The sequence below is a fragment of the Vombatus ursinus genome, unplaced genomic scaffold (assembly GCF_900497805.2).
Source record: "Vombatus ursinus unplaced genomic scaffold, bare-nosed wombat genome assembly UNPS02014798.1, whole genome shotgun sequence".
In the NCBI taxonomy this organism is placed as follows: Eukaryota; Metazoa; Chordata; class Mammalia; order Diprotodontia; family Vombatidae; genus Vombatus; species Vombatus ursinus.
In genome coordinates, this window is record NW_020954576.1 from 62,147,628 (window position 1) to 62,172,785 (window position 25,158).

Genomic DNA, 25,158 nt, shown 5'->3' on the forward strand with positions numbered 1-25,158 from the left:
TGTGTGTGTGTGTGTGTGTGTGTGTGTGTGTGTGTGTGTGTGTGTGTACAAACATTTATATATTTGTTCTGGCTAAAACTTTGAAGTAATTGTTTCTTTGTAAAGGCCACCAGACTGTTCAGTGATTAAATAGAGCTGGACTACCTGAACCCTTAAAATGAACAGGGACACATAGATCAAAGCTTGAACCCATGGAGATGAGAGGACCCCCCAAATCACTTCCAGGATTCTGGGAAACCCTGGGGGAAAGGAATAAAATGCAACACACCTGACTTTCAGGCAAAGTGGAACTCAGCAAACACTGTTAGATGTGGGAAACAAAGAAACTGTACTAAATCAGAGATACATGAGAATACATTGACGCAGGATAAGTGTTAACAGCACTTCAATATAGAGAGGAAATGGAAAGGGAAGTTGAAGGAGGCTAATGGGAAGGATGGCAATTAATAGAAAGAGAAATAAAGGTGGAAATAGGGGTGAAGAAATTAGGGAGAAGGATTCTTACTCTCCCCCCCGTCCAGCCATTGCAATGAGGGTGACGGCAGCATATTAATAATAGAGAGCAATAGAAAATTAGGAGGATGCCGGAGGGTGGAGTTGGCTGGATATCATTCTTCAGTGGCTTTGGGATCTGTTCCTTGCAGGTATGTCAGTGCAAAGATATACAATTCCTTTTTACCATCTTATCTCTATGCTATCTGTTGTCCCATCCATTCTTAACCCTGGGACCTAAATGTGCCAGGAGCCTGAATGCTGTGGAAAGGAAAGAAAGATCACAGGATCTGGAGTCAGAGGACTTGTGTTTGAATCCTGCCTCTGCCACTTACTACCTATGTGACCTTGGACAAGTCACTCAATAACTTGGCCTCAGTTTCTTAATCTGTAAAATGAAGGGTTTAGAGTAAATGCCTTCTAAGGTCCCTTCCAGCTCTAAAGTCTATTGTCCCTTAAATATTTCATAGAGGATTGATTCAATGCACTGAATGGATTCCTCTATGGCAGGGGTTCTTACCTTAGTGTCTATGAATTCTCTCTCTGTCTCTCTCTGTCTCTGTCTCCACACACACACACACACACACACACACACACACACACATTAGTGTCCTCTGGTGTATTAATTTTGTTCATTTAAAAACATTATTGATAAGCTTTCCCAGATTGCCAAAGGGGTTCATGGCACAAAAAAGATTAAGAAGCCCTGCTCTAAGGTAACTGTGAAGGGCTCTTTATCACTCTTACTACATGACTAATCCATGTATCTTTTATGATCACTGGGTCACACATTTATTTCTTGGATTATATCTCTTTTCCTGTCTCTTTTTGCATGCAAATGTGTGTGTTTTTTTTTATCCCATAACACAAGAAACACATAAATACAAAGTGTTTTGTATTCTGTAAACTGATTAAACCCTCTGTTGAACCCGATTATCTCCTTTGGTATCAAAACTGAAGCAGCCTTGCCTTTGGCTTTATGTCACATGCTTTCTGAAGAACTGGAAGAAATTGTGGTGCTACTTTCCTAGAATTGCATCCTGATATACAACTCTGGTGTGCTTAAGGTTTAATCTGCACCCAGTTCCAGTTAAAACTGGCTTTTGAAACTCTCCGGAAAACTTGCTAATGGGGCATAGTGATAATGACATTTACCTCATCCTGGTTAATTTTTAGAAACTGCCCTTTTGTAAATCTAATCCCCCTCCATCCCCAGAAATGGAGGTAGTGCAAGAGGGATTATATGGACCTTTTGCTAATGGTTCATGTTCCCTGATGCCATAGCCCTACCAATGATGTGACAGCTGCCAGAGGAAACCCTTTGTTTGAAAACTCCTAGGTAAACTCAGGCTCCTAAAGACTATGTGTCTTCAACTGGAAATACATCCCACTCTGCCATCTAGTCAGTTCAAGACAACAAACATTTATTAAGCACCTACTGTTTTCCAGGCACTATGCCAAGTTCTGGATTTGTCCAAGGCCACCCAGGTGACAAGTAGTAGAGCTTGGATTTAGACCCAGGTCCTATGACTATGAATCTTGTGTCATCTTTTCACTATTACACACCAAGAAAATGCTAATCGGTATAACTAAAGTATGGAAAATGCAATTTAGCCACTTTCCTAGCATGCTGGAACTCAATGGTTAAATGAAGCTTTGAGAAAAAATTAAATATATTCATTCAACCCTACCTCCTCTCCCCACCCCATCCCCCAACAGCAAAAAAATATTACATTGAGAAAAACACTTCAAATACTTCATTTTAGCTGACAATAATTCATTTATATTAGGATTCTCTCCCCTGATGGAGACCATAATACAGCTATGCCTTAGCAAGGTAGTTTGTAAAATATACTTTTACTTGTGGCCAGTAAAATAGGTATGCCTACATATACATACATAAACACACATATAAACAATAATTATTTGTTTGTATATATATATGTATGTGTGTATATATGTACATATAAGCATGTGTCTTTATAGAAACATACATACACACATATATCACCTACTGATGGCTTATAGAGCTTATGGAGATGAGTTTGTCTCTGAACTTAGAATGATCCTTGAATAATAGTCACTAGGACTATATATGAAACTTTTCAGTTTAATAGAATCATCACAGCTATTATCTACTGGCATAGGCTTTAAGAAGCCAGGGTCACCTCCATACCAAGATGATATATTCGTGTAAGATATTACTAAAGGAGGCAGCTAGATGGTGCAGTAGACAGAGTGCTGGGCCTGGAGTCAGGAAGACTCATTTTCCTGAGTTCAAATCTGACCTCAGAAACTTATTAGCTGTGTGACCCTGGACAATTCACCCAACCCTTTTTGCCTCAATTTCCTCATGTGTAAAATAAACTGGAGAAAGGAATAGCAAATCATTCCAATATCTTTGCCAAGAAAACCCCAAATGGGGTCATGAAATTTTGGACACTACAGAACAACAATGAACAGAAAAAGAGACATATATATATATATGTATATATATACACACATTTATCTATCTATATATATATGTATATATAAATTATAAAGAACCCTACTTTCAAGTTCTAAAATAGTATGACCTCTTCAAAAGCTGTAATTCTTCAGCTAAACTGGACTAACAATCATTCCCCAATCCTGTCTTGCTTTCTCCCACTTCCATACATTATCTATCTTTAGAAAAGATTTCTATCACATCTCAATAAAAAAGACGTCCATTCCTTCAAGGCGTGGCTTCAGATACCAACTCTTCTGTAAGTCCTTCCCTGATTCCCAAAGCTGGGGGAGAGCTATGCCTCCTCATCTCATATCTCTGTTTGATGTTTCTTTATGCTTAATATAAAGTTAAGTCTAAGTCTTAATTTAGACTTGTATTACACATTTAATATCCTACTGAATTATAAACTCCATAAAGGCAGGAACTATTTCATCTTTCATTTTTATATCTCTAGTACACAGGGCAAAGGGTATCAATTTCTTCACCTGTGAAATGAATGTTGTGGGTTAGAATAACTACCAAGTCTCTTCTAGATCTAAATTTATGTTCCTATGATCCTAAGAACCACATAATAGATGTTTAATAAATCCTCACTGGATCGAATCATCTCATAAAATAGACATAAATATGCATATCTTATAGTTTTATAATTTTAGATAATCCACATTTTGAAAACCATAACACAATAGTCATTTACAAATGCTCAAATATGGGCCATTTTCAACTTATGAACAAGCTGTGCTCAAGCCACATTTCTAAGTTAGTTGTTTTGATCTCTTCATGCCTTTTCTCTCAGAAACAATGCTATTAATGACACAATTTCTTGAGTCAGTACTTACTACTAAATAACTTAATCACTATTTACAACAATGTTTCTATGGGAAGCCTTCACTAAAAGCCTCCTCCAATTCTTCATCAGGGTATGGATGTGGGTCTGTATCCTCTAAGACTATGCCAACGAAATGCAAGCTCCGCCAACTTCCATCAATCTGGAAATGTTTTAAGCATAGAACCAGTGATGGGCTGCACGTCTGTTGTTAATGAACAAGCCCAGGTTTAAAGACACTCCTTACTAGGCTGATGAAGCCTTCTGCCACAGAAACTCAGAAAGACATTTCCTCTTCTCAAGTCCTATAATCTCTCTCCCATTCTCTGTGAATTTTCAAAAATCACTGGCAGTAGCTCAAGTACATATATCATTTTTTCCCATTCTCTAGAATGTAGTTCATCTGAAGTTAACTTATCAAGAGCATTTACATGCACTTTTAAAATGGCCTTACTTGTCTTAGGTATCACCTCCTTATTAGTCATTTTTGTTTTGTCCTTACCAGTTCAGAGATTATTTTCCTGGGTAGAGAAAACCAAAACAAAATATGAATTGAGCAGTTCTATTGTCTCTATTACCAATTAGCATTGTCTCATCCACCATGAAAATTGGGCCTTTCTCTTCTTTAATTCTTCTGTCTTCTAAACAAATCCAAGGAGTATCATATTCATTTCTAGGTACCATAGTTTGAAAGAGACATTGATAATTTGTTATTTTGTTTCCAAATTACTTATTTACTTCTTTTTAGTTTTCTGATAATTTAGATAGTATCAAGAGGAGAGTGACCAAGAAGAAAAGCTGTGAGTCCATGTCTTATGGGCACCAGTCAAAAGAATTAAGGTTATTTAGCCTGAAGAAAAGGCTCAAGGAGAACATGGGAGTCACTTTTAAGTAACTGAAAGATTATCATGTGGAAGAGGTACTAGATTTGTTCTCTTTGGTCCCAAAAGTTCAAAACAGTATGAATGACTGTAAGCTGTTTTTTCAGTCATGCCCAACTCTTTGTGAGCCCATTTGGGGTTTTCTTGGCAAAGATACTGTAGTGGTTTAACATTTTCTTCTCCAACTCATTGTACATATGAGGGAACTGACGCAAACAGGGTTAAATGACTTGCCCAGGGTCACATAGCTAGCAAGTGTCTGAGGTGAGATTTGAACTCAGGATGTGTCTTCCTGACTCCAGGTCCTGCACTCTATGTGCTATGTTACCTACCTGCAATAGCATGAATGGATGGAAGAGGCACATTTAGACTTGATTTCAGTGAAAGTGTCCTAACAGCTTGGGTGATCCTAAAGTGAAATGGGCTGTTTAGAGAGGTGATGGGTTCTCCCTTCTTTGGGGTCTTCAAGCAAATGCTGAATTAGCATTCATCAAGTGTGTGGTAATGGCTATTCCTTTTTCATTTCTGGGTTAGGCTATGGTCATCAGGGTCCCTTTCAATTTCCAACTTCTGAGATTCTGGAATCTGTGTTTCAGTATTATTTTTATGCACAATTCTGGAGTTATACCTGCATATTCTACTTAAATACATGTTTATTGATTTTTAATGCTGTTGTCATTTCCCAATAACAACCCTGACCCAACACACAGAATTCTCCAGTGTAAGAAAGTAGCATATTTTTTCAATACAAACATTTTGGCCATGTCCAGCAAAAAATGCCCTGTTCTACATCTATGATTCACCACTAACATTTTTAGTTTTAGAGGATGCTCAAAATTTCTAGCTGATTTATAACTATTATTAAACCATAATACCCTCTTCTTGTACCTCAACTAATCTTAGACTTTTTTTCTTTACGGAAAAAAACCACAAGGCTTAACATTTAAAAACTAATTAACATGTTCATCCTATGCTAGGTCTCCTCACTTCAGATTCCCTGCCAGAATAAGTAGCATATCCCCAAGCAAAGGAAAACCTAATGAATTTCAGATTAACTCTCCACTTACCGGGCATTAGAAACACAGTCACAATTTGATGGCTGACGGAGTAATTCTCCTTCCTTCTGATTCCCAGACTTCAAGTAACAGGATCTAATTTCCCCTTTAAAAAACATCAAAATATGCAATGCAAAATTACATATGCATATGTATATAGATTGCTCTTTCTTTTTTAAAATTATAGGGCAAACATTTTAAATTATTATCCGGTGAGTATTAAAGATGGCAGCTGGGGTACATTTCTTAAATCTTTCTAAAGAAGGAATGCACATCACAGTAAACTATAAATTTGGAAGTTCTTTTAATAAAGAAATGTTCTTGCCTCTCTGATAATTTACTTCTACAGTAAGAAATCTAAGTAAATATTCAATCTTACAATTTGTATTTAAACTGAAATTACCCTATTCTTTTTCTATATGTATTCTATGTAACAGTGTCCATATCATACTAGATTCTATACAGCACCAAGAACCATGTACACATGAAAGCTTGCTAATTTTTTTTTAAAAATTGAAGGTATTTCCACAAAAATACATAGAGATGGGATAGTATCATAATCTGGTTGGTTTATATTCTTTGTTAATAATGATAATAGAAGAATGAAACTCTAAGTTCATCTATACATTTGACTCATGAGGGTATCATGGATTGATGTATCCCAGACAAACAAAATCAGATCACTTTTTGTATGTAAAATGTCTCAGAGTGTTTTATTAAAGAAGTAAGAAAATGATTCATGAGTAACTTATGTAACTGAAATGTGGTAAGTGGTACATGTCTTTATAATGTCAGGAATAAATCTCATGAAGAGAGGCACCCTAAAGAACTGGTGCTATATATTAGCACTCATGGAGTATTTTGATATGACTTTTGAGGTGATTTCTTTAAGCATATAGGCCAAAGTCACTTCCCTAAGCTTTCTATAATCAATGGTTCCATCAATATAGTAGCACAAATGCACCTGTTGACTTGTGGTGGAAGGAGAGAAGCAAAGGGAAGTATGTGACTTTGAACTTGCCACTTGACCACCTCATAAACACCCTAGGACTTCAGTTTCATCATCTGTAAAATAACAGGTTTGTACTAGATGATCTCTAAAACACTTTTCAGACCTCATAGTTGATGGTTCTAAGTATATGCTCATTTTCAGGACTATCTATTCTATCTAGGCACTAGAAGGTGATAGATATCTTAAGCAGTCAATGGAACTTCTGGTAGAATCATACAGTTGTAATGCCATACTTTTGGCTTACTGTATCTGTCCACGAAAAATTTAGGAAAGGGTAGGGGGAAGAAGCAGTGACCTTGCTTCCTGGTCTTAAGATTATTCATGTGCCTTTCCTTCATCAACTATTCTTCATGGAAAAATGGAAGAGACTTAGGGTTTGAAAGGTGGAGAACATCAAACCTCAGAGCTGTTTGTAGTCTGTATGATTATAGGATAATATATTTGGATCTTGGAGGGAATTTAGAGACCATCAAGTTTAACCCCATCACTTTAAAGATGAAAGATCTGAAACAGAGTGAATAAGTGACTTGACTAGGGTCACAAAGCTAAAGTGAGATTTGAAGTCAAGTCTTTTTGACTCAAAGTCCAATAATTTCCTAATTTATAATCTGTACTTCAGAAATTAAAACTGAAAAGTATATGAAATGCTTACTATAAACTAGGATGAAATCTCTCACAGAGTGACCCAAGGCCCTGCATTAAGGAGAGAAGTCCAAAGAAAAGACTTGAAACTGAGGGTATTAGTTATCTGGGAAGATTCTCCTCTTTGGTCTAAAATGCCACATGCCTGAGGCTGAGAATTTCCTACAGAGGCAGCAAAAGGCTTCCATAGCTTTCAACCAGACTCTAAGGAGATAAGACAGGACAATGTGGAACTGTAGCAAGGGAACACTTTTTTTTGCTGGTCCCAGGCCAGTGTTCCTACCCTTGCCTAAAAAAATTAGAAAAAAGTTTAAATTGAAGAGTAATGACAATACCCATTCTTTCTTTGATTAAAAGAAACTCAAGAATTAACAATTTCAGCTGAGCCAAAAACTGGAAGCATCAGAGAATCCATCAGAGCAGTGTCCAGCAAAGATTATCATTACAGCAAAGCAGCTTCTGTGACATAGCAATGGCACAGATCCTTGTTCTAGCCAAAACAGTACAAAAAGAGACAGAGTTTTGTCCAAGATCACACAGCCACTGAGAAGCATAGACAGGGTTTGAAGGCAAGTCTACAAGTCAGCAAAACATATAGAGTGGTTGCTCTGTCCAAATCATAGCAGAGCTGGTAAGAGAACTGAGGCCTATCACCCCCATATCCCAGTCAATACTTGCTCTATGTGACCATGAATTTTCTCTTAGAAAATTTAGAGACCTTCCTTAATGGAATATTAGCAACAATTGCAGAGACTTACCATGTTCATCAATGAAAACGTGCATAGCATCTACAGGTATCTCATCTTGCAGAGATGTCTCAGGTCCACTTATAACTTGCAAGACAGAGCTATCTTGCTGGGAAGTAACCCGGTATATTATTTGTCTTTGTCTATTGCCCTGGAAACTTGACACATAAAAATTTAAAACTACCATCAGGAGGTTCTTCAATAATAAACACATACACATGGGCGCACGTGCGCATGTGCGCGCACACGCACACACACACACACACACACACACTACCACCACCACCACCACCAACAACAACAACAAAGAATGTAAATCAGATAGAATATTAGGACTCATATTGTGTGGGCTCTTTAATTAGAAAAACAAAAATGAGTTAGTTGTCCTTACAGTGCAGTGATCTTGGTGGGTTCAGTAAGCACAGGACTAGCACAAGTATGGTCTTGGCCTTGTACATCTGCTCTTCCTTGTTTAGAAATATTCTCACCGGGTTTTTCATTTTCCATGATTTCATCCTTTTTCTCCAAAGGGTGATTATCTGAAAAAAAAAAAAACACATTCCTTTGAATGTTAATGTAAAGAATTTGAATATATCTTGGGTTAAACCCAAGGGTATTAGCAGGATAGAAAAGTAAAATATTTAATAAATAAAACCAGATTTGAAGTCCCAGTTTATAAACTCTCCTGATAAACTAGGGTAAAACTCCAGTAATACCCTTTCCCTTACCTCCATATCCACTCCCTTCCACTTTACCCACACATATCTATCAGGAACTTTAACTCTTCCATTCTCTCCAAAAGATTCCATTCATCTCTCAATCAATACATATTTATTATGAACCTCATTATGTACAGGGTAATGTGGCATAGTAGATCTCAGTTCAGGTCCTATTTCCAAATATGTGAACAAGTAACTTCTCTCAGAGCCCAGGTAACTCTCTAAGACTATAATTTGTATATAAGTAGAGTTGGAGTCTGTATCAGTGCCTTATAACATCAATAGTTTTCCCCACACTGATGAAGTCACAGGTGGCAGTCAAAAACAAAGTGGGTGAAGAGGGAAAGGGAGAGGAAGAGGGAGTAGGACAGGGTAAAAGAGAGAGAGAGAGAGGGATTGAGAGAACACTTTAGGTTGGGTACCTGCTCTCAAAAATCTTAGAATTTAGATGGGGTGACAAAGCAGTCATATTAAAAGAAATAAATAAAAGTCCACCACAATAACACGTCTTCCACCTACCAGGGATCCTGTTCTGCAATATCATCATTCAAAACGTCACGATACAGTGGATAAAGCACTAAATTGGGAGTTAAGGGACCTGACTCAAGGGCTCTATTATTTACTCTTATAAGCCTTGCATTCAATTCACAACCTCTCAGTCTCAGTTTCCTAAGCTATAAAATGGGGATAACAATATCTGCCTATTTATATGATAGGATTGTTGTGAGGACCAAATGGGGATAATGTATGTGAAAACACTAGGAAACTTTAAGCCCTAAAGCATGTAAATCTAAGACATTCTTCTTCTTATTGAATGAGCTCTTGACATCCTACCAGCTTACATTCACACCAGAACACATAAACCATGCTAAATTATCTTCAGTGGCTTATTTTAAATTATTTAAATATCAGGATTTGAGGGTTGGAAGAGAACTCAGAGGCCTCTAGTCCAATGCACACACAAAAAGAAATTTCCTATAACATAGCTGACAAGTGGTTATTGAGCTTTTGCCTGAAGACCTCCAAAGTGTGAGAATCCATTTCCTCTCTAGGCAGTCAATTCCAATTCTAATTATTTAGAAGTTTTTCCTAATATCTTCTCTAAGTTTGCCTTATTGCAATTTCCACTCACTCATTTGGGGTTCTGCCCTCTTGGTCTCAAATAGAACAAGTTTAATGCCTTCTCTACATAGTAACCCTACAGATACTTAAAGACAGTTACAATGTCCCCCAGAGCCTCCTTTACTACAGGCTAACTTGAATTCCTTCAACAGACTTCAGATGACATGGACTCACAGCTCTTGACCATCCTCATAGTCTTATTCTAGACACTCTCCAACTTAACAATTGTCATTCATAAACCATGGTATACAGAACTGAACACAATATTCCAGATGAAGTCTGACCAGAGTAGGAAAAAAAAAGAACTACCTCCTCATTAAACATGGAAACTATTCCCTTTTAATGTGCCCAAGAGCATATTAGGACAGTTAAGTGGTACAGGGGATAGAGCACCAGGCATGGAGTCAGGAGTACCTGAGTTCAAATCTGGCCTCAGACACTTACTAACTGTGTGACCCTGGGCAAGTCACTTAACCCTGCTTGCCTCAGTTCCTCGTTTGTAAAATGAGCTGGAGAAGGAAATGGCAAACCACTCCAGTATCTTTGCCAAGGAAACCCCAAATGGGGTCATGGAGAATCAGATAGGACTGAAATGACTCAATGACAACAAAGATATTACATTACGTTAGCTTTTTTGATTACTACAACACACTGCTGAATTAATTAGTTGCTTCATTATAAGCAGATCTCAGCAAAAATAAGTTTGTCTCTCAAGTAGAATACTTACCTTTCAACAATTGTGTGTATTTAGTATTTTAAGTATTTTTTTAAAAATGTCAGAGTGAAATGCTTCATTTGTTCCAGGCAATGAAATGTAGGAAGTGGTACATGTTGCCCATATATCAATGATAAATCCTATGCATGAAGACACCCTTCAGAATTGGTGCTATGTATTAGCCATTGTGGTATGTTTTCATATGAACTATGAAATGGTTTTTGAAGTACATAAACCAAAATCATTTCCCTAAGGTTTCTATAATCTGAGGTTCCATGAAGAATGTAGCACAAATAAATTTGTTGGCCAGTAAGGGGTGAGAAAGAAGGAAGGGGAAAGTGTATGACTTTGAGTTGCCACTTGACCGCTCTGCAGGCTCCGTGGGTCTTCACTTCATTATTTCTAAGACCATGATTCTAACAAGGGGACTATTTCAGAAGAAAAGACAGTACCTCAATATGTAGGTAAGTTAACAGGTATCTTAGAATGTAAATTTTGTTATGTATGATGTGTTAAGTACTATAGGGCTTACAAGGAAGTATAGTAATACGTCTCTGTACTCAACACATTTGTCATGTAGATAATGATAAGGTTAATATTCCACAGACCTTATAGCAACCTTAGGCTCCTCTTAAAATATGAGATCAAAGCAAAAGTTTTGGTGTACCATGGCTTCATAGAATAACCTAGATATTATTACTTGAGCTAATAAGCTTTTAGTGACAAGTTCTTTACCCTTCTGCTGATGGAATCCTAGTAGCCATTTTCAAAAGGAACAGAAACAGTAAAGGGCTTCCATGATCACTGACACCAGTATTCACTAATCCCCTGGATAGATGACAAAGCTGTCGCTTGGGGAAATTAGTACTTGGCATTGTTGGCCTGTGAGCCTGGGAGAAGAGAATTGCTGAATATTTGACATTTGGGTTAATTAATCAATCAACTAACATTTATTAAGAACATACTATGTGCCAAGCACTCTGATAGGCAATGAGGATATAAAGATAAAAGTGGAATAGTCTAACAATTGCTGCTCTCAAAGAACTTAAATTCTACTGGGGTAGACAACATGTATATGTATATATGCATGCAAGTAATGTATTTGTTTATATCATTTATATAAAATATATATATATATACACACACACACACACACACAAACTACTATGTAGTTGCATGTACAAAATCAATATAAGGTAGTTTTGGGAGGGAGAGAACTAGTAGTTAGTGTGACCAGGAAACACAGTATCATAAGGTGGTATTTGAATTTAGTTACAAAGGAAGTAATGGATTCTATGAAATAGAAGGGAGGAAGAAACCCATTCCAGGTTTGAGAATGAACTATGCCATACCTGAGAAATGTCAATGAGACCGGAGGAGTGGTTGGACCATAGCATTAAGGAAGGAGAGGAATGTATAATGAGGCTGGAAAGGTAAGTTGAAGGCAGATTATGATGGACTTTAAATATGAAACAAAGAAGCTTACATTTGATCTTAGAAGCAATAGGAAGCCATTTGATTTTTTCAAGTAGGATAGTGACATGGTTGGCAGCTAGGTGGTGCAGTAGATAGAGGGCTGAGCTGAAGTCTGGGAGACTCATCTTCCTGAGTTCAAATCTGGCCTCACTCACTAGTTATGTTACCCTGGGCAAGTCATTTAACCCTACACTTAAGGAAAATACTTTTGACATCTGTATTAAGGATTGATTGGGGTAGAGAAAAAAATTGAGGCAAGGAGATCAATTAGTAGGTCATTGCAATAGTTCAAATGACGGGATGATAAGACCTAAACTAAGGTGGTGACTATGTGAATAGTGAGGAAGGAACATAAGCAAGGCATACTGCAAGGCATGCTGTGGAAGTACAAACAATGAGATTTGGCAACTTATTGGCTAAGGGGGTGATGGAGAGTGAAATGCCCTGGATAACCTACTCATTTCCCATGAACTATCCCGCCACCCTTCTTTATTCACACACAAAGATAGTTATACCCTTGATCTTGCCATCACTTACAAACGTACCACCTCCATATTCAAGAATACCTGAATCCCCTTATCTGACCATAGTCTTTTGGTTTTTCATTTCTCCCTGCCTTACCTTACATAACCCTACATTTTATACGCACCACGACATCCCTAAAACCCTCAGTTCTCTCCCAGACCATCTCCCCTGCAATAGCTATTCTCTCCTCTTTTCCCCATCTTGACCCCCGTGGTGAACAAATTTAACTCTAAAATGTCCCTGAATCACTAGCCCCCTTATCATTTTGCCAATTATGCCACAGCTTTGCATCACTCCCACCTTTTGTCACTTTCCCTCCTATGTGTGTTGCTGAACAAAAGTGGAGAAAACCATAAAATCTTCCTGAATGGGGCCACTACAAATTTATGTGATACAACCTCAAATGGGCCCTCACTCCTGTTAGGCATTCCTTCTATACCTGCCAAATCAATTCACTTTCCCACTCCACAGTAGCTCTTCCAACCTTTTCATCCCTCTTCAAACTTCACATGGCTCATCCTTCCCCTACTCTCTCACCTGGAAATTTGTCCCATATTTTATAGGAAAAAATTGAGGCCATTCACCATGAGTTCCTTCTTCCCTCTTTCTCATCTCATATCACTCATTTGCCTTCTGTCCCTTTCTCCTATTTCACCTGTGGGTCAAATGGTGGCCTTACTCCTTACCAAGATTAACCCTTAAAAGTGATCAAGCAATGTCCTTCCTTCCCAACTCTTCCAACAGATTATTCCCTTTCATCCTCACTCTCATTTGTCTTCAATCTCTCCTTGTCTACACACCCATTCTCTACTACCTACAAACATGCCTATGATTCCCCATCCTCAAAAAACCCTCAATTGATTCCACCTTCCGCACTATCATCTAATTTCTTTCCTGCCCCTTCTGATTAAACTCCTTGATGAGGCCATCTACAGTAGGTAGCTCCATTTTCTCTCCTCTCATTCTCTTTTTAACCTGGTAAAATTTGGCCTCCAACCTCATCATTCCACTGAAACTACTTTCTGCAAAATTACCAATAATTTTTTAGTTGTCATATCAAATGGTCTTTTCTCAATGTCATTCTCTTTGGTCTCTGTGCATTCTTTGACACTGTTTGTTACCCTCTTCTCCTTAATATTCTTTTCTCTCTAAATTTTTGGGACACCACTCTCTCCTGGTTTTTCTCCTACCTAACTCTTCTGAGTCTCCTTTGTTGGATCATCTTCCAGACCATGTCCATCATCTGACCATAGGTATTCCACAGGATTCTGTCCTCAGCCATCTTTTCTTCTACCACTATATTATTTGGTTATCACATCAGCTCCCATGATTTTAACTACCATCTCTATGTTGACAATTCTCAAATCTATCTATCCTGCTCCAGCCTCTCTGTTTACCTCCAATTTTGCATCTCCAACTGTTTTTCAGACATCTCAAACTGGATGTCCAGTACACATCTTTAACTCAACATGTCCAATGTGAACATGTTCTTTTCAACATGACATTATATTTTCTCCTATTACTATACAAAACCATATTTCCAGTCCCTCAAGACTCCTCACATAGACTTCTTGCTACCTCTCACCCTCCATATCCAATATATTTACCAAGGTGTATCAATTTCACCTTTGCAACACCTCTCAAATATAGCGCTCTCTCTCCTCTGATACTGCCATCACTCTGATGCAGGATCTCATCACCTCATGCCTGGACTTTGCAATAGCCTACTGGTGAATCTACCTGTCTCTCTCCCCACTCCAATCAATCTTCTATTCAGTCACTAAAGAGAATTTCCTAAAACTCAGGTCTGACTCTTTCACACCAATGCTTAATAAACTCCAGTGGCTCCCTATCACTTCCATCATCAAATTCAAAATCCTCTGCTTGGAGTTCAAAGCCCTTCATAACCTAGCCCAATACTATCTTTTCAATCTTCTTATACCTTATTCCCTTTCATGTACTCCTGGATCCTGTGACACTAGCCTCTTGGCTATTTCACAAACAAGTCACTCTATCTCTTGGCTCTTTCTCTGGATGTACCCTGTGGCTGGAATGCCCCCCCCCCCATCTCTGCTTACTGTCTTCTCTGGTTTCCTTTAAGTCCCATCTTCTACAGGAAATCTTTCCCAACCTCTTGTAATTCTATTGCCTTCTCTTTGTTAATTATTTCCAATTTATCCTGTATATAGCTTGTTTGAATATAACTGGTTGTTACTCTCCAATTAAATTATGAGCTCACTGAAGGTAGAGACTATCTTTTGCCTTTTTTGTATCTGTGATGCTTAGTAGAATGACTGTAATATAGTAGATGTTTAGTAAATGCTGACTGATTGAAAACACCGAAGTTCCTTTCAAGATGCATCATTAGGAAAGCCCACTAAACTGGATCCAAGTTCTTGATAGGTTACTTCTCAGTGTGTGTGTGTGTGGGGGGGGGGGTAAATCAGACTTCCGTTCAATGCATACATTCAATGTGCTGATGACCTAGATTTATCGCCAAGTGTCATCCTAGAGAATCATTATTTATTTTAGCTTATAAATGACAATAAATATCTCCAAAATATTCTTGCAAGCTACCCATTAGAATCAGCTCAACAAAATGTTCAGATTTCATCTGTCACTTTTTCTGGGTTTATTGTTTGTTTTTAAACAATACTCTGACTAAATGCAATGATAAATACACTTAGCCAAAGATAAACACCATACAAAAATTCATGACCTTAAATATACAAGTGAGGTAAATATGAATTTATTATATATACATATATGTATATGTGTATGTATACGTATATGAGTGTATGTATATGTGTATATGCTTGTGTATATACATACATACATACACACACACACACACATATATATATATATGACTCCCTACTCAATGTGTACATGTGCTTATAGCACTGACTCACTGGATGTTCTTAATAAAAAAATACTTTAACTTCTTTGTGTCTCAGTCTCTGCAAGTTCAGCACATTTGCTTTTCTGCTACATGGCTTGTCATAGCTATAAAAACTAGAACAATTGAAACTGAGCTAGAGAAAATAAATAGAGTGTAAGTTCCTTGAGAACAGGTACAGTTTTATTCCAAAGATATTATAAGAAAGGGAAAAGGACCTACATATACAAAAATATTTATAGCATCTCTATGTGGCGACAAAGTTTTGGAAATGGATACCCATCAACTGGGGAATGGCTGACCAAATTGTGGCATGTGAATGTAATGCAACACTATTGTGTTATAAGAAATGATGAGCAGGCAGACTTTAGAAAAACCTGGAAAGATATACATGAATTGATGCTGAGTGAAGTGAATAGAACCAGGAGGACATTGTAGACAGTAACAGCAGCATTATGTGATGAACAACTACAATTGACTTGGCTCTTCTCGGCAATACAATGATGCAAGACAGTTCCAAAAGACTCATAATACAAAATGCTATCCACATCAAAAGAAAGAACTATGGAGTCTGAATGCAGATCAAACATACCATTTTCAGGTTTTTTTTTTTGTTTTTCATGGCTTTTCCCTTTTGTTCTGTTTCTTATTTCACAACATGACTGATGTGGAAATATGTTTACATGATTGCTCATGTATAACCTATATCAGATTGATTGCTGTCTTGAGAATGGGGGATGGGAGTGAGGAGCAAAATTTGGAACTAAAATTTTTTATGAAATAATGAATGCTGAAAAGTATCTTTGCATGTAATTGGAAAAAATAAAATACCATTTCCAGAAAAAAAAGAAGAGGGATAATTTTGATTTTTGTCTAGGTATCCTCTAGTACAAATGATGGTGCCTTGAACATAGCTGGCACTTTTTAATAAATGTTTGTTGGATCTGAATGAAAATTTCAGATGAATTTGACAACACAAAGTATAGGATAGTCTTTTTTTCAGGAGTAATGTTATTGTCATCAAATTCAGCAGCATTAAATCACTGCCATGCAAAGAAAGGACTAATCAAATTTTTGGAGCCTGATAAACAAAATTTGGGGCTGATAGAGATAAATTATAAAAACAACACCCAAAGGTTAAAATCTGAAGATGAATTAGATGATATAATTCCATGTGTCAAAGTACAATTCTTAGAACACTTACAAGAGGACCATAAAAATCTTCTAGCCATCACAAGAAGTGTTGTCTTACAGTATTCTTTTTAGTTCCCCTGGCTTTGCTTGTCTTCCACAAGTAAAAAGACTCTGCTAGTTCTCATGCTTCCTGCCACTGACTCATTTCTTTCCTAAGAACATGGCTCCTTCTTGTTTTCACTCTAATTTTTCTTCATTTTGAATACACACACATACATGTATACATATACATATGTATGAATATTCTCATATGTACATCTATATATACATAAACACATACATATACACACAAAATGTATGTATATGTATATATATAATGTGTATATGTGTGTGTTTGTTTGTGTATAATCCCTTTAAAAATCCCATTCCACCATTCTGACTTGGATAATAAGTTCATAGGAAAACTAAAAGTTTGAGCTGGAAGGGACCTTAGAGGTCATATAATTGTTGCACGCATAGGTGAGGAAAATGAAATCCAGAAAAGTCAAATGAAGTGACCCTTCCAAGTCACATTGATCATAGTGGTAAAACTAGGGTCACACTGGCAATCAAGACTTAAGGCAGTCTCCATTTCCCATCAATCCCTTTGTCTCTTCTCTTGTGTGCCCATCCAACTATCTAACTTTCATGATGTCCTGTTTTGTGGGACTTGGGTTTGTCAAAATATTTAGCAAAACCAGAAGTCAGGTAGACAGGTTGATGATGAGTATAGATAACATTTATATAGTCCTTTAAGGTTTTTAAAAATGCTTTACATACATCATCTCACTTGATCACTGTAGCAAGCATGTGAGGTGGATACTACAGGTACCATTATTGTTCATACTAGATTATTCTTGACTTGTTGCCTCCACTTGATCACTCAACTTTTAACATTCTCTCTCTCCTCAACCCTCCACAACTCTGCTTCAGTCCCAACTCCTCTACTCACATTTACCTCTAAATAGACCACAAATGAAATTCTCATCATTAAATCAAATGGCTTTTTCTAAGGCCTCATCCTCCTTGAATTTGCTAAAGCATGACACGTTATTGATTACTTTTTTCTTCTGGATGCTGTTAAGACTGAGAATCCCTAGGGGATAACAGATGGCTATGTGGCAGGACATAACACTTCCACAGCTATCTGCAACTATTAATGATGTCCCTGGGATATTTAAAGTGTCAGCCCATTCAGTTGATGCTAGAATTAACATAATTTGCCATGGTGGGGAGGTATGGGTCTTGGATGTGATTGTGACAGATCTTGGAGCAGCTATTTGAATGTACAGAATATAATGGGATGATGAAGAGAAAGAATGGGATATGGAATACTTATCAGACACATGAAAAACTGGTTAAATATTGGGGAATGCCAGACTCTGTGCTAGGTATTGGGGACAAAAAGATAAAAATGAAAATAGACTCTGATCTCAAGGAACATACATTATAATGTGAAGAAAAAACATAAACAAAGGTAAGAAAATACAAGCTATAACTAAGCAAATGTCTTATTTAGGCTTTTTTTAAGGGGTGTATGATAACAATAAGGTACACGGAAGTTTCTAAGGTTAAGCATGGGCTAGTGATACCCACCTGTGTATCTAGGCAGTGAGGTGGTGCATCACAGGTCCTGGTGTCGATTTCCATCAAATGAGATCGGCATTTTGGGAGCTATGATGACCATTCCCTGGCAAATGTAAATATCTTATTGGCATAGATTTGGGCCCATAGTAATCTTCTACATGAAAAAAGAGAGCACCTGGTCGGGGTGGAGTAGGGTAGGAGTGAGAGGGATGAGTGGACATGGAATTGAGTGAGTGACTGAACTTGAGAGTGTGTAAGAGTAGGTACATATTATTTACCTTCCTTGAATTCCTGCCATACCATGCTCTCCTGGTATTCTTTCTACATCTCCAAGCCCTCATTTTTTGTCTCCTTCACTGGCTATTAATCCATGAGCTATTAATGTTAAATATATGGGTGATAGATAAGGTTCTGCTTCTTCTCTCTTTGTTCCTCTTACTCTTATTAATCTCACTCATTCCCATAACTTCAATTTTTACCTGTATATAGATGAATTATGGAATAAAATAAAGGAACTAGAGGGGAAAAACATAGTGGAGAGAACAGTATGGATCAATGGAGTAAACATTCTAGCAATACTGTCTTGAGATTATACTAAAATTAGAAATGCAAATTAAAACAATGAGGTTTCACCTCACTCCCAGTGATGACAGTAGAAAAATAGCAATTGCTGGAGGTGCTGTAGAAGACAGGCATTATTCTGGAAAGCAGTTTGAAACTATACCCCAAAAGACACTAAACAGCACATACCTTTTGACCTACCACTGGGTTACTATATACCCCAAAGAGGTCAAGAACAGAAAGAAAGAACTCTTATATGTCAAAATATTTATAGCAACATTTTTTGTCATAACAAAGAACTGGAAACAAAGTGAGTAGCCATCAATTCAGATATGGTTAGACAAATTATGGAATATAAGGTAATGGAATACTATAGTGCAATAAGAAATGACAAATATGACAAATTTAGAGAAACCTAGAAGTTTTGTATGAATTGACAGAGCATAAAATGATCAGAATCAGAACAATTTACCCAATGACCATAGAGCTTCTAATAATGTCAATACTCTGATAAATGCAATATCAATTATGACTTCAAAAGACTGATTAGGAAACATCTTTCTCATTTCTTGACAGAGAGGAGATGGACTTGAGGTAAAAATGAGATACATATTTTTTGACCTGGCCAATGTGTTTGTTTTTATCTATGCTTATTTGTTATAAAGGGAGGGTTTCTGCTTTGAAGGGGAGTGGGAATTGGTGGGTAATAATAATGATGCTAAAAAAGAAAAGAAACATTTATAAATATATAAAAGGGAGCAAAGGAAGTTCAGAAGGGGACAGAAATGGGGCAGTTTTGCTATTGGTATGTTACGCTTAATATATACCTAAAAACTATGCATAACAGAAGTTTACAACTTCATATACAATCCTCTTCTGTTTCTTGTATGTTGGAATGTTCATGCTTGTCGAGTCAAGTTCATAAGCATTTACTAAGTGCCAGGCACTAAACCAAGTGCTGGGGATACAAGGAAAGGCAAAAAAATATCCTCCTTCCAAAGAGCTCACAGTCTAATGGGAGAGACAACATGCCAAAAAAGTATAAACAACAGGTATAAAGGATAAATTGGATATAATCAACAGAGGGAGGGCTGGAAAGGGCTTTTTGCAAAAAGTGGGATTTTAGCTAGGACTTGAAGGAAGTCAGGGAAACCAAGAGACAGAGAAGAGAAGGAAAAGAATTCTAAACATGTGATACAGCCAATGAAAATGCACAGAATAGAGAGATGGACTGTATTATTGGAGGAACAGGAAGGAGGCCAATGTTACTGGATTTTTGAGTATGCAGTTATGAGTAAAGTAGAGGAAGATTGGAAAGGTAGAAAGGAGCCAAACAGATATTTGTTAAATTGATTGAAAAGGGAAATATATATATATATATAATTCTCATACAGGCTAATCAGAAGAAGAGAAAATAGATGAGGAGTTCAAGAAAGATTACAAACTTGGCACAGAGGTATAATAAAATAGAGGTAGAATATGTGATTTGGATATCTGTTAGAATATGCTCTCTCTCAAAAGCAGAGCAACTGATAAATTCTTAGCTTGTCTTAATTATCCAAAAATGTGGAAAAAGGAACAAGGAAAAATGTTATTTTGTATTCTGATTCTGATCAATATAGAGTTGCTGAAGTAGAAATGACAAACTTTGGAAGGAAGTAACCATTCTTTTTTAAGGCAGCTAGGTGACACTGTAGATGGAGCACTGGGTCTGGAGTCAAGAAGTCTTGTGTTCAAATCTGACTTCAGACTTTTCCTAGCTGTGTGACCTTTATCAAGCCAAATAGCCTCTCTTTGCCTCATTTACCTCTACTGGAAAATGGGGGTAATAAGGGTAGGGTAATAACCCTACTTCATAAGGTTGTTGTGAAGATCAAATTAGATATTTGTAAACCACTTAAAGTACCAAGCAAATAGTAACCAGCCCAAGAAAGATGGGAAGCTCTCCAAAGTGAAATTCCATAGTAACCAAAGGTAGCATTTACTATGAAGAAGACAAGGGGGAGCTACCTAAAGAGACTGGAAGGCTTCTATCAACCACTTCATATTTTGAAAAGACATTGAATATGGAAGCTAGGGGAGGTGAAAGAGAATGAATGCAAAAGCATCACAGCAGCTCTGTAAGAATAGTGTCAGAAATACTAAAACTTAAAAGAAGATGGGCTTGGATTCTTATAATCTAGCCACTGCTTAGATTCTTACAATCTAGCCAATAAGCCAATAGCTTACTAATGTTCAGACTCCTTAAGAGTCTGTCCAATATGATGGATGTTCTAATAACCTTGTCTTTGACTAAAAGAAGGCATGGGTTAAATTTTTTCAGGCAGGACCTGTGTGTTGTGATTTTGGGGTCCCAGGACCCCTGAACCCTTAAACCGCATCATTTTGGTGACCCGTATGGGGAAACTGCCTAACCCCAAGTTCTTCTCCAGCCAAGACTGGAAGGTATATAAGCCTCCCCCATCCCCTCCTTTCTTGCTCTGAAGTTGGGTTGCTTTCCAAGTACCAAGGCTTGGAGGTGCTTTTCTGGCAGACACTTACGAGGCTGTCTCGCACTCAGCCTGATACTCTCAGGCTCTCGGTCCACTGGGTCGGTTCAAGGCAATGGACCTGGGTACACCTTCTGCAGCACAGAGGACAAGGACAGATGCCCTATCGGGAAGTGTATGCCCAATTCTGTCAATTATCTTGGCACTAGGGAATTGGGGAAAACTGCAGTTGCTTTTTGTTTCCCTAAGGCTTACTTACTCCCTTCCCTCTGTGCCTCTGAATCCTCCTTCATGGAGGTTACAGGGAAAGTTAGGACAGCTAAAAATATCTTGGCAGATTCTGGAGGTTTTGTGATTGATCATTAAGGAGTTTTGAAACACTTGTACAACCTGGTCACTCCCTTCTCTTGAGTCAAGAGGGTATTTGTTAACCCCTCTCATAGGAGAAGAGAGTTTCACCTTTTACCCCTCACCTCTAATTTTGCCCTTCCTCACCTGGGAAAGGAAGGAAGAGGGAGGGGCAGCAGCTATAGCGTGGGACCCCCTAGCAATGGCCTTGGGCCCTATCGCAACCTTTGCCTGGAAGCATCACCCAGGTTCAGCACATCCTGCTCAAGGTAATGAAGCTAGCCTCCAAACTTGGGTAAGTATGCTCTTTCAAATTTGTAGTTTTAACTGTTAATGATGAGATGTTGATTCTCTGTGTAAAGTAATTTGGAAGTGCACTTAACAAAACTGAAGTCACCTGATTGGTGATGGGTTTGTTTCAAGTTTCATATTGGTGAACTTTCTGAATCAGTTATGGCAAGCAACTTTTCATAATTTGGTTACTGCTAAAATATATCAGTTATTGTTTTAATGTGTAAACTTGCCAAAAAAGTTTGTTTGGGTTATGTATGGCTTGCTGAGAATTTGCAAGTGTATAGAAATCTCTAATGATTGGCTTTTTACACCAGGACAAATTTAAGTTTGAGATGTAAATCCTGGAAAAGTTTTTCCTAAACTGTGATTAGTAAAACTTGCTGTCTGAGGTAAAAGGTCATAGGATTTTATTTTGAGTTGTCTGATGGGTCATAATCCATCAACAAGCAATAATCCACCATTTGAGAGAAATGCCACAAGCTACTCAGAGAAGGTGATACTGGTGGGAAGTCAGCATTGGGAAAAGCTGAGAAGACAATTTTAGCCTCAGTCTAAGATAGGATCCTCCTGGCTCAGTTTCCCCATTGATGGGGTATGGGCCCATCATTCAGTTTCAGAAGCCAAGACCTTTGCCCCTTTTATCAAAAGGAATTTGGCTCCCATTTGTCTACAGGCCCCAGAAAATCCTTAAACTTTTCCTTATGGACTCCTCTTATCTCCCTTTGAAAGCCCTAGCCCCACCTTTTGATCTTATGCAGATGCCTTTCAAACTTCCTCCTTCCATTTCCCTTCATTATCTATTCCCATCCTCTATTCAATCTCTCAGACCTTCCAATAGGAATTCTCAACTAGAACCTTTTCCCAGCCCCCTCCTCTGGCCACCCAAAGTTACTTTAGTGTATATAAGATCCACCCTGGCCCCCATTCAAACGCTGAGACTCTCTCATGCCCAAAAGGCCAAGGTTTTCTCCTGCCCACTCTTCCTTATGGGTGTCACCTGGCCTATATGATTTATCTCTAACAAACCTTTCCTCTGGCTGAAAGAAGATTTGGGTTGAATTCATTCAGGCAGGGCCTGCGTCCGATCGTGGGGTGCCAGCACCCCTAACCTCTAGACCTCTTCGCCCATTATGTTCCTTTGAAAAGGAATGTTACCCACCTGGCTATTCCTGAGTCTGGCTATGAGGTAGATTTGATACTGCATGGTTGGAAAACTGAATTATCTGAATCCAAGCAGAGCTAAGGATGTTTTTATCCTCTCAAAGTTGGGCCCTAAATCTAGTCCCTGCTTTATATCTGGGACCTGCAGTTTTTTCTGTCAGATTTATGTCTTCCAGACTACAGGCCATTCACCTACATTTGGTAGCAAACAGCCAATGTCCCCACATTGTTCCCTGGATGCAGCCTGTTCTCAGTTCCAGTCAACCTCCTCTTTGGGACCCCCCTTGAGGCAGGGACAGCTCTACGCCCCTTGCCAACAGGAAGCAGTTTCAGAAGCTGAGACCTTTGCCCCTTACTTCAAAAGAATTTGGGTCCAATTTGTTTGAGGGGGGAATGATGGGGTTGGGATCTGGGTCCCAGAAAGGAAAAACCCTGGACTTTCCCATGTGACCAAATCTCTGGTGGTCCCTTGAGGCTATAATCCCATCAACTGGCCTTTCATTGTGGCTACACCCAATCTCCCCTCCATTATCTTGCCTCCCTATGGCCCCAGGCCACTTCCCACCCTTGGTAATTCTATTACTTCATGGACTACTTGGCCACTCCTAGATCCCTCCCACAGGCTTTCTGTATATAAGGTCCAGCTTGTCTCCATTAAGATGCTTGGATTCTTATAATCTAGCCACTGCTTAGATTCTTATAATCTAGCCAGTAAACCAATAGTTTACTAATGTTCAGACTCCTTAAGAGTCTGCCCAATATGATGGATGGTCTAATAAACCTTGTCTTTGGCTGAAAAAAAAAAAAGAAGATGAAACTGGTATGAATAATAGGATCGGTAAAAGGGCAAGACCACTGGTAGGGGTGGACAGAACAAAGATAGGAAAAGACAGAAATGTCCAGGTTTGTTTTCTGTTTTTCTTAATAAGCGGGGCAGCATGGTTTTTTTAATCAAAAGCAAACTTTGAAATTAGGATACCTGGGTTCAGGTCCCACCTTTGACACAAATTGACTCTGAGCAAATGATGTAACTTCTCTGTGGCCTAAGCATCTCTCTAAAGACTGTAATTTGCAGACAAGGGGTCAAACTGCATTGATAGAAGTTTCTCACCAGGAGCTCCCTATACCTATGAATGTATAGATTCATTCTATTTTCCTATCTCTCTCTTTTTCAATGAAAATGCTCTTTGAAATGAAAAGGAAATAAAAATAGCAAGAAATTGAAACCTAAGATAAATGAGATGTTAGAATACTTTGTGACCCTTAATGAAGCCAAGTCAAGAGGACCAAGACAAGCTGTGTCCCAAGGTTCTAGAAGATAGGAGTCCTGAACTATTGTCATTTCTCTTAGAAAACTTATGGAGCATAAAGTCCTTCACAAATGAGTAAGAGCAATTTTTAGAGGGTAATAGAGTCTGAAAAATATAGATTGATGAGCAAATGGATGCAGAACTGCTTTAATGATTAAGCACAAGAAGTAGTAATTAATAAGTCATATCAACTTGGAAGGCCTCTAGCAGAAAGACTTAGTGGTCTTTCCTTGGCTTTTCTGTTCAGAATTGGTACCAATGACCTGAAAATGTCATGATTATCAAATTTGGAAATGACACGAAGCTGGGAGATACAGTTAACATGTTGGAAGATAACATCATGACTTAAAGAGATCTTGGGCTAGAACAATGGGCTGAATTTAGCTAGATAAAATTGAAATGAGTTAAATATAAAGTTACACTCTACAACAAATCAACTGCATAGCATTGTATGGAGGTGATCTAGCTAGATAGCAGTGCATGAAAAATGAACTGGGAATTTTAGTGAACTGAGAGCTCAGCATAATTCAGCAGTGTGATATGGCAGCCAAAAAAGCAATGCAATCTTTGGCTATATTGAAAAGTCTAATGAACAGATCAAGTTTGATGGTGGTTCTACTCTGTTCTGCTTTGG

At 38.0% G+C, this 25,158-nt stretch overlaps 1 protein-coding gene across 1 annotated transcript in view; it reads right to left on the bottom strand.

Moving 5' to 3' along the window:
• The window catches only part of LOC114049455 (pecanex-like protein 2), a 369,169-nt gene that overhangs the window by 305,784 nt on the left and 38,227 nt on the right, over nucleotides 1-25,158 (bottom strand). Inside the window, exons 6-8 of the mRNA XM_027870706.1 lie at nucleotides 8,537-8,684; nucleotides 8,158-8,303; nucleotides 5,758-5,851 (exon numbers count right to left, since the gene is read on the bottom strand). Of these exons, the coding sequence (XP_027726507.1) occupies nucleotides 5,758-5,851; nucleotides 8,158-8,303; nucleotides 8,537-8,684 (388 nt within the window). The remainder of the gene's footprint in view (nucleotides 1-5,757; nucleotides 5,852-8,157; nucleotides 8,304-8,536; nucleotides 8,685-25,158) is intronic.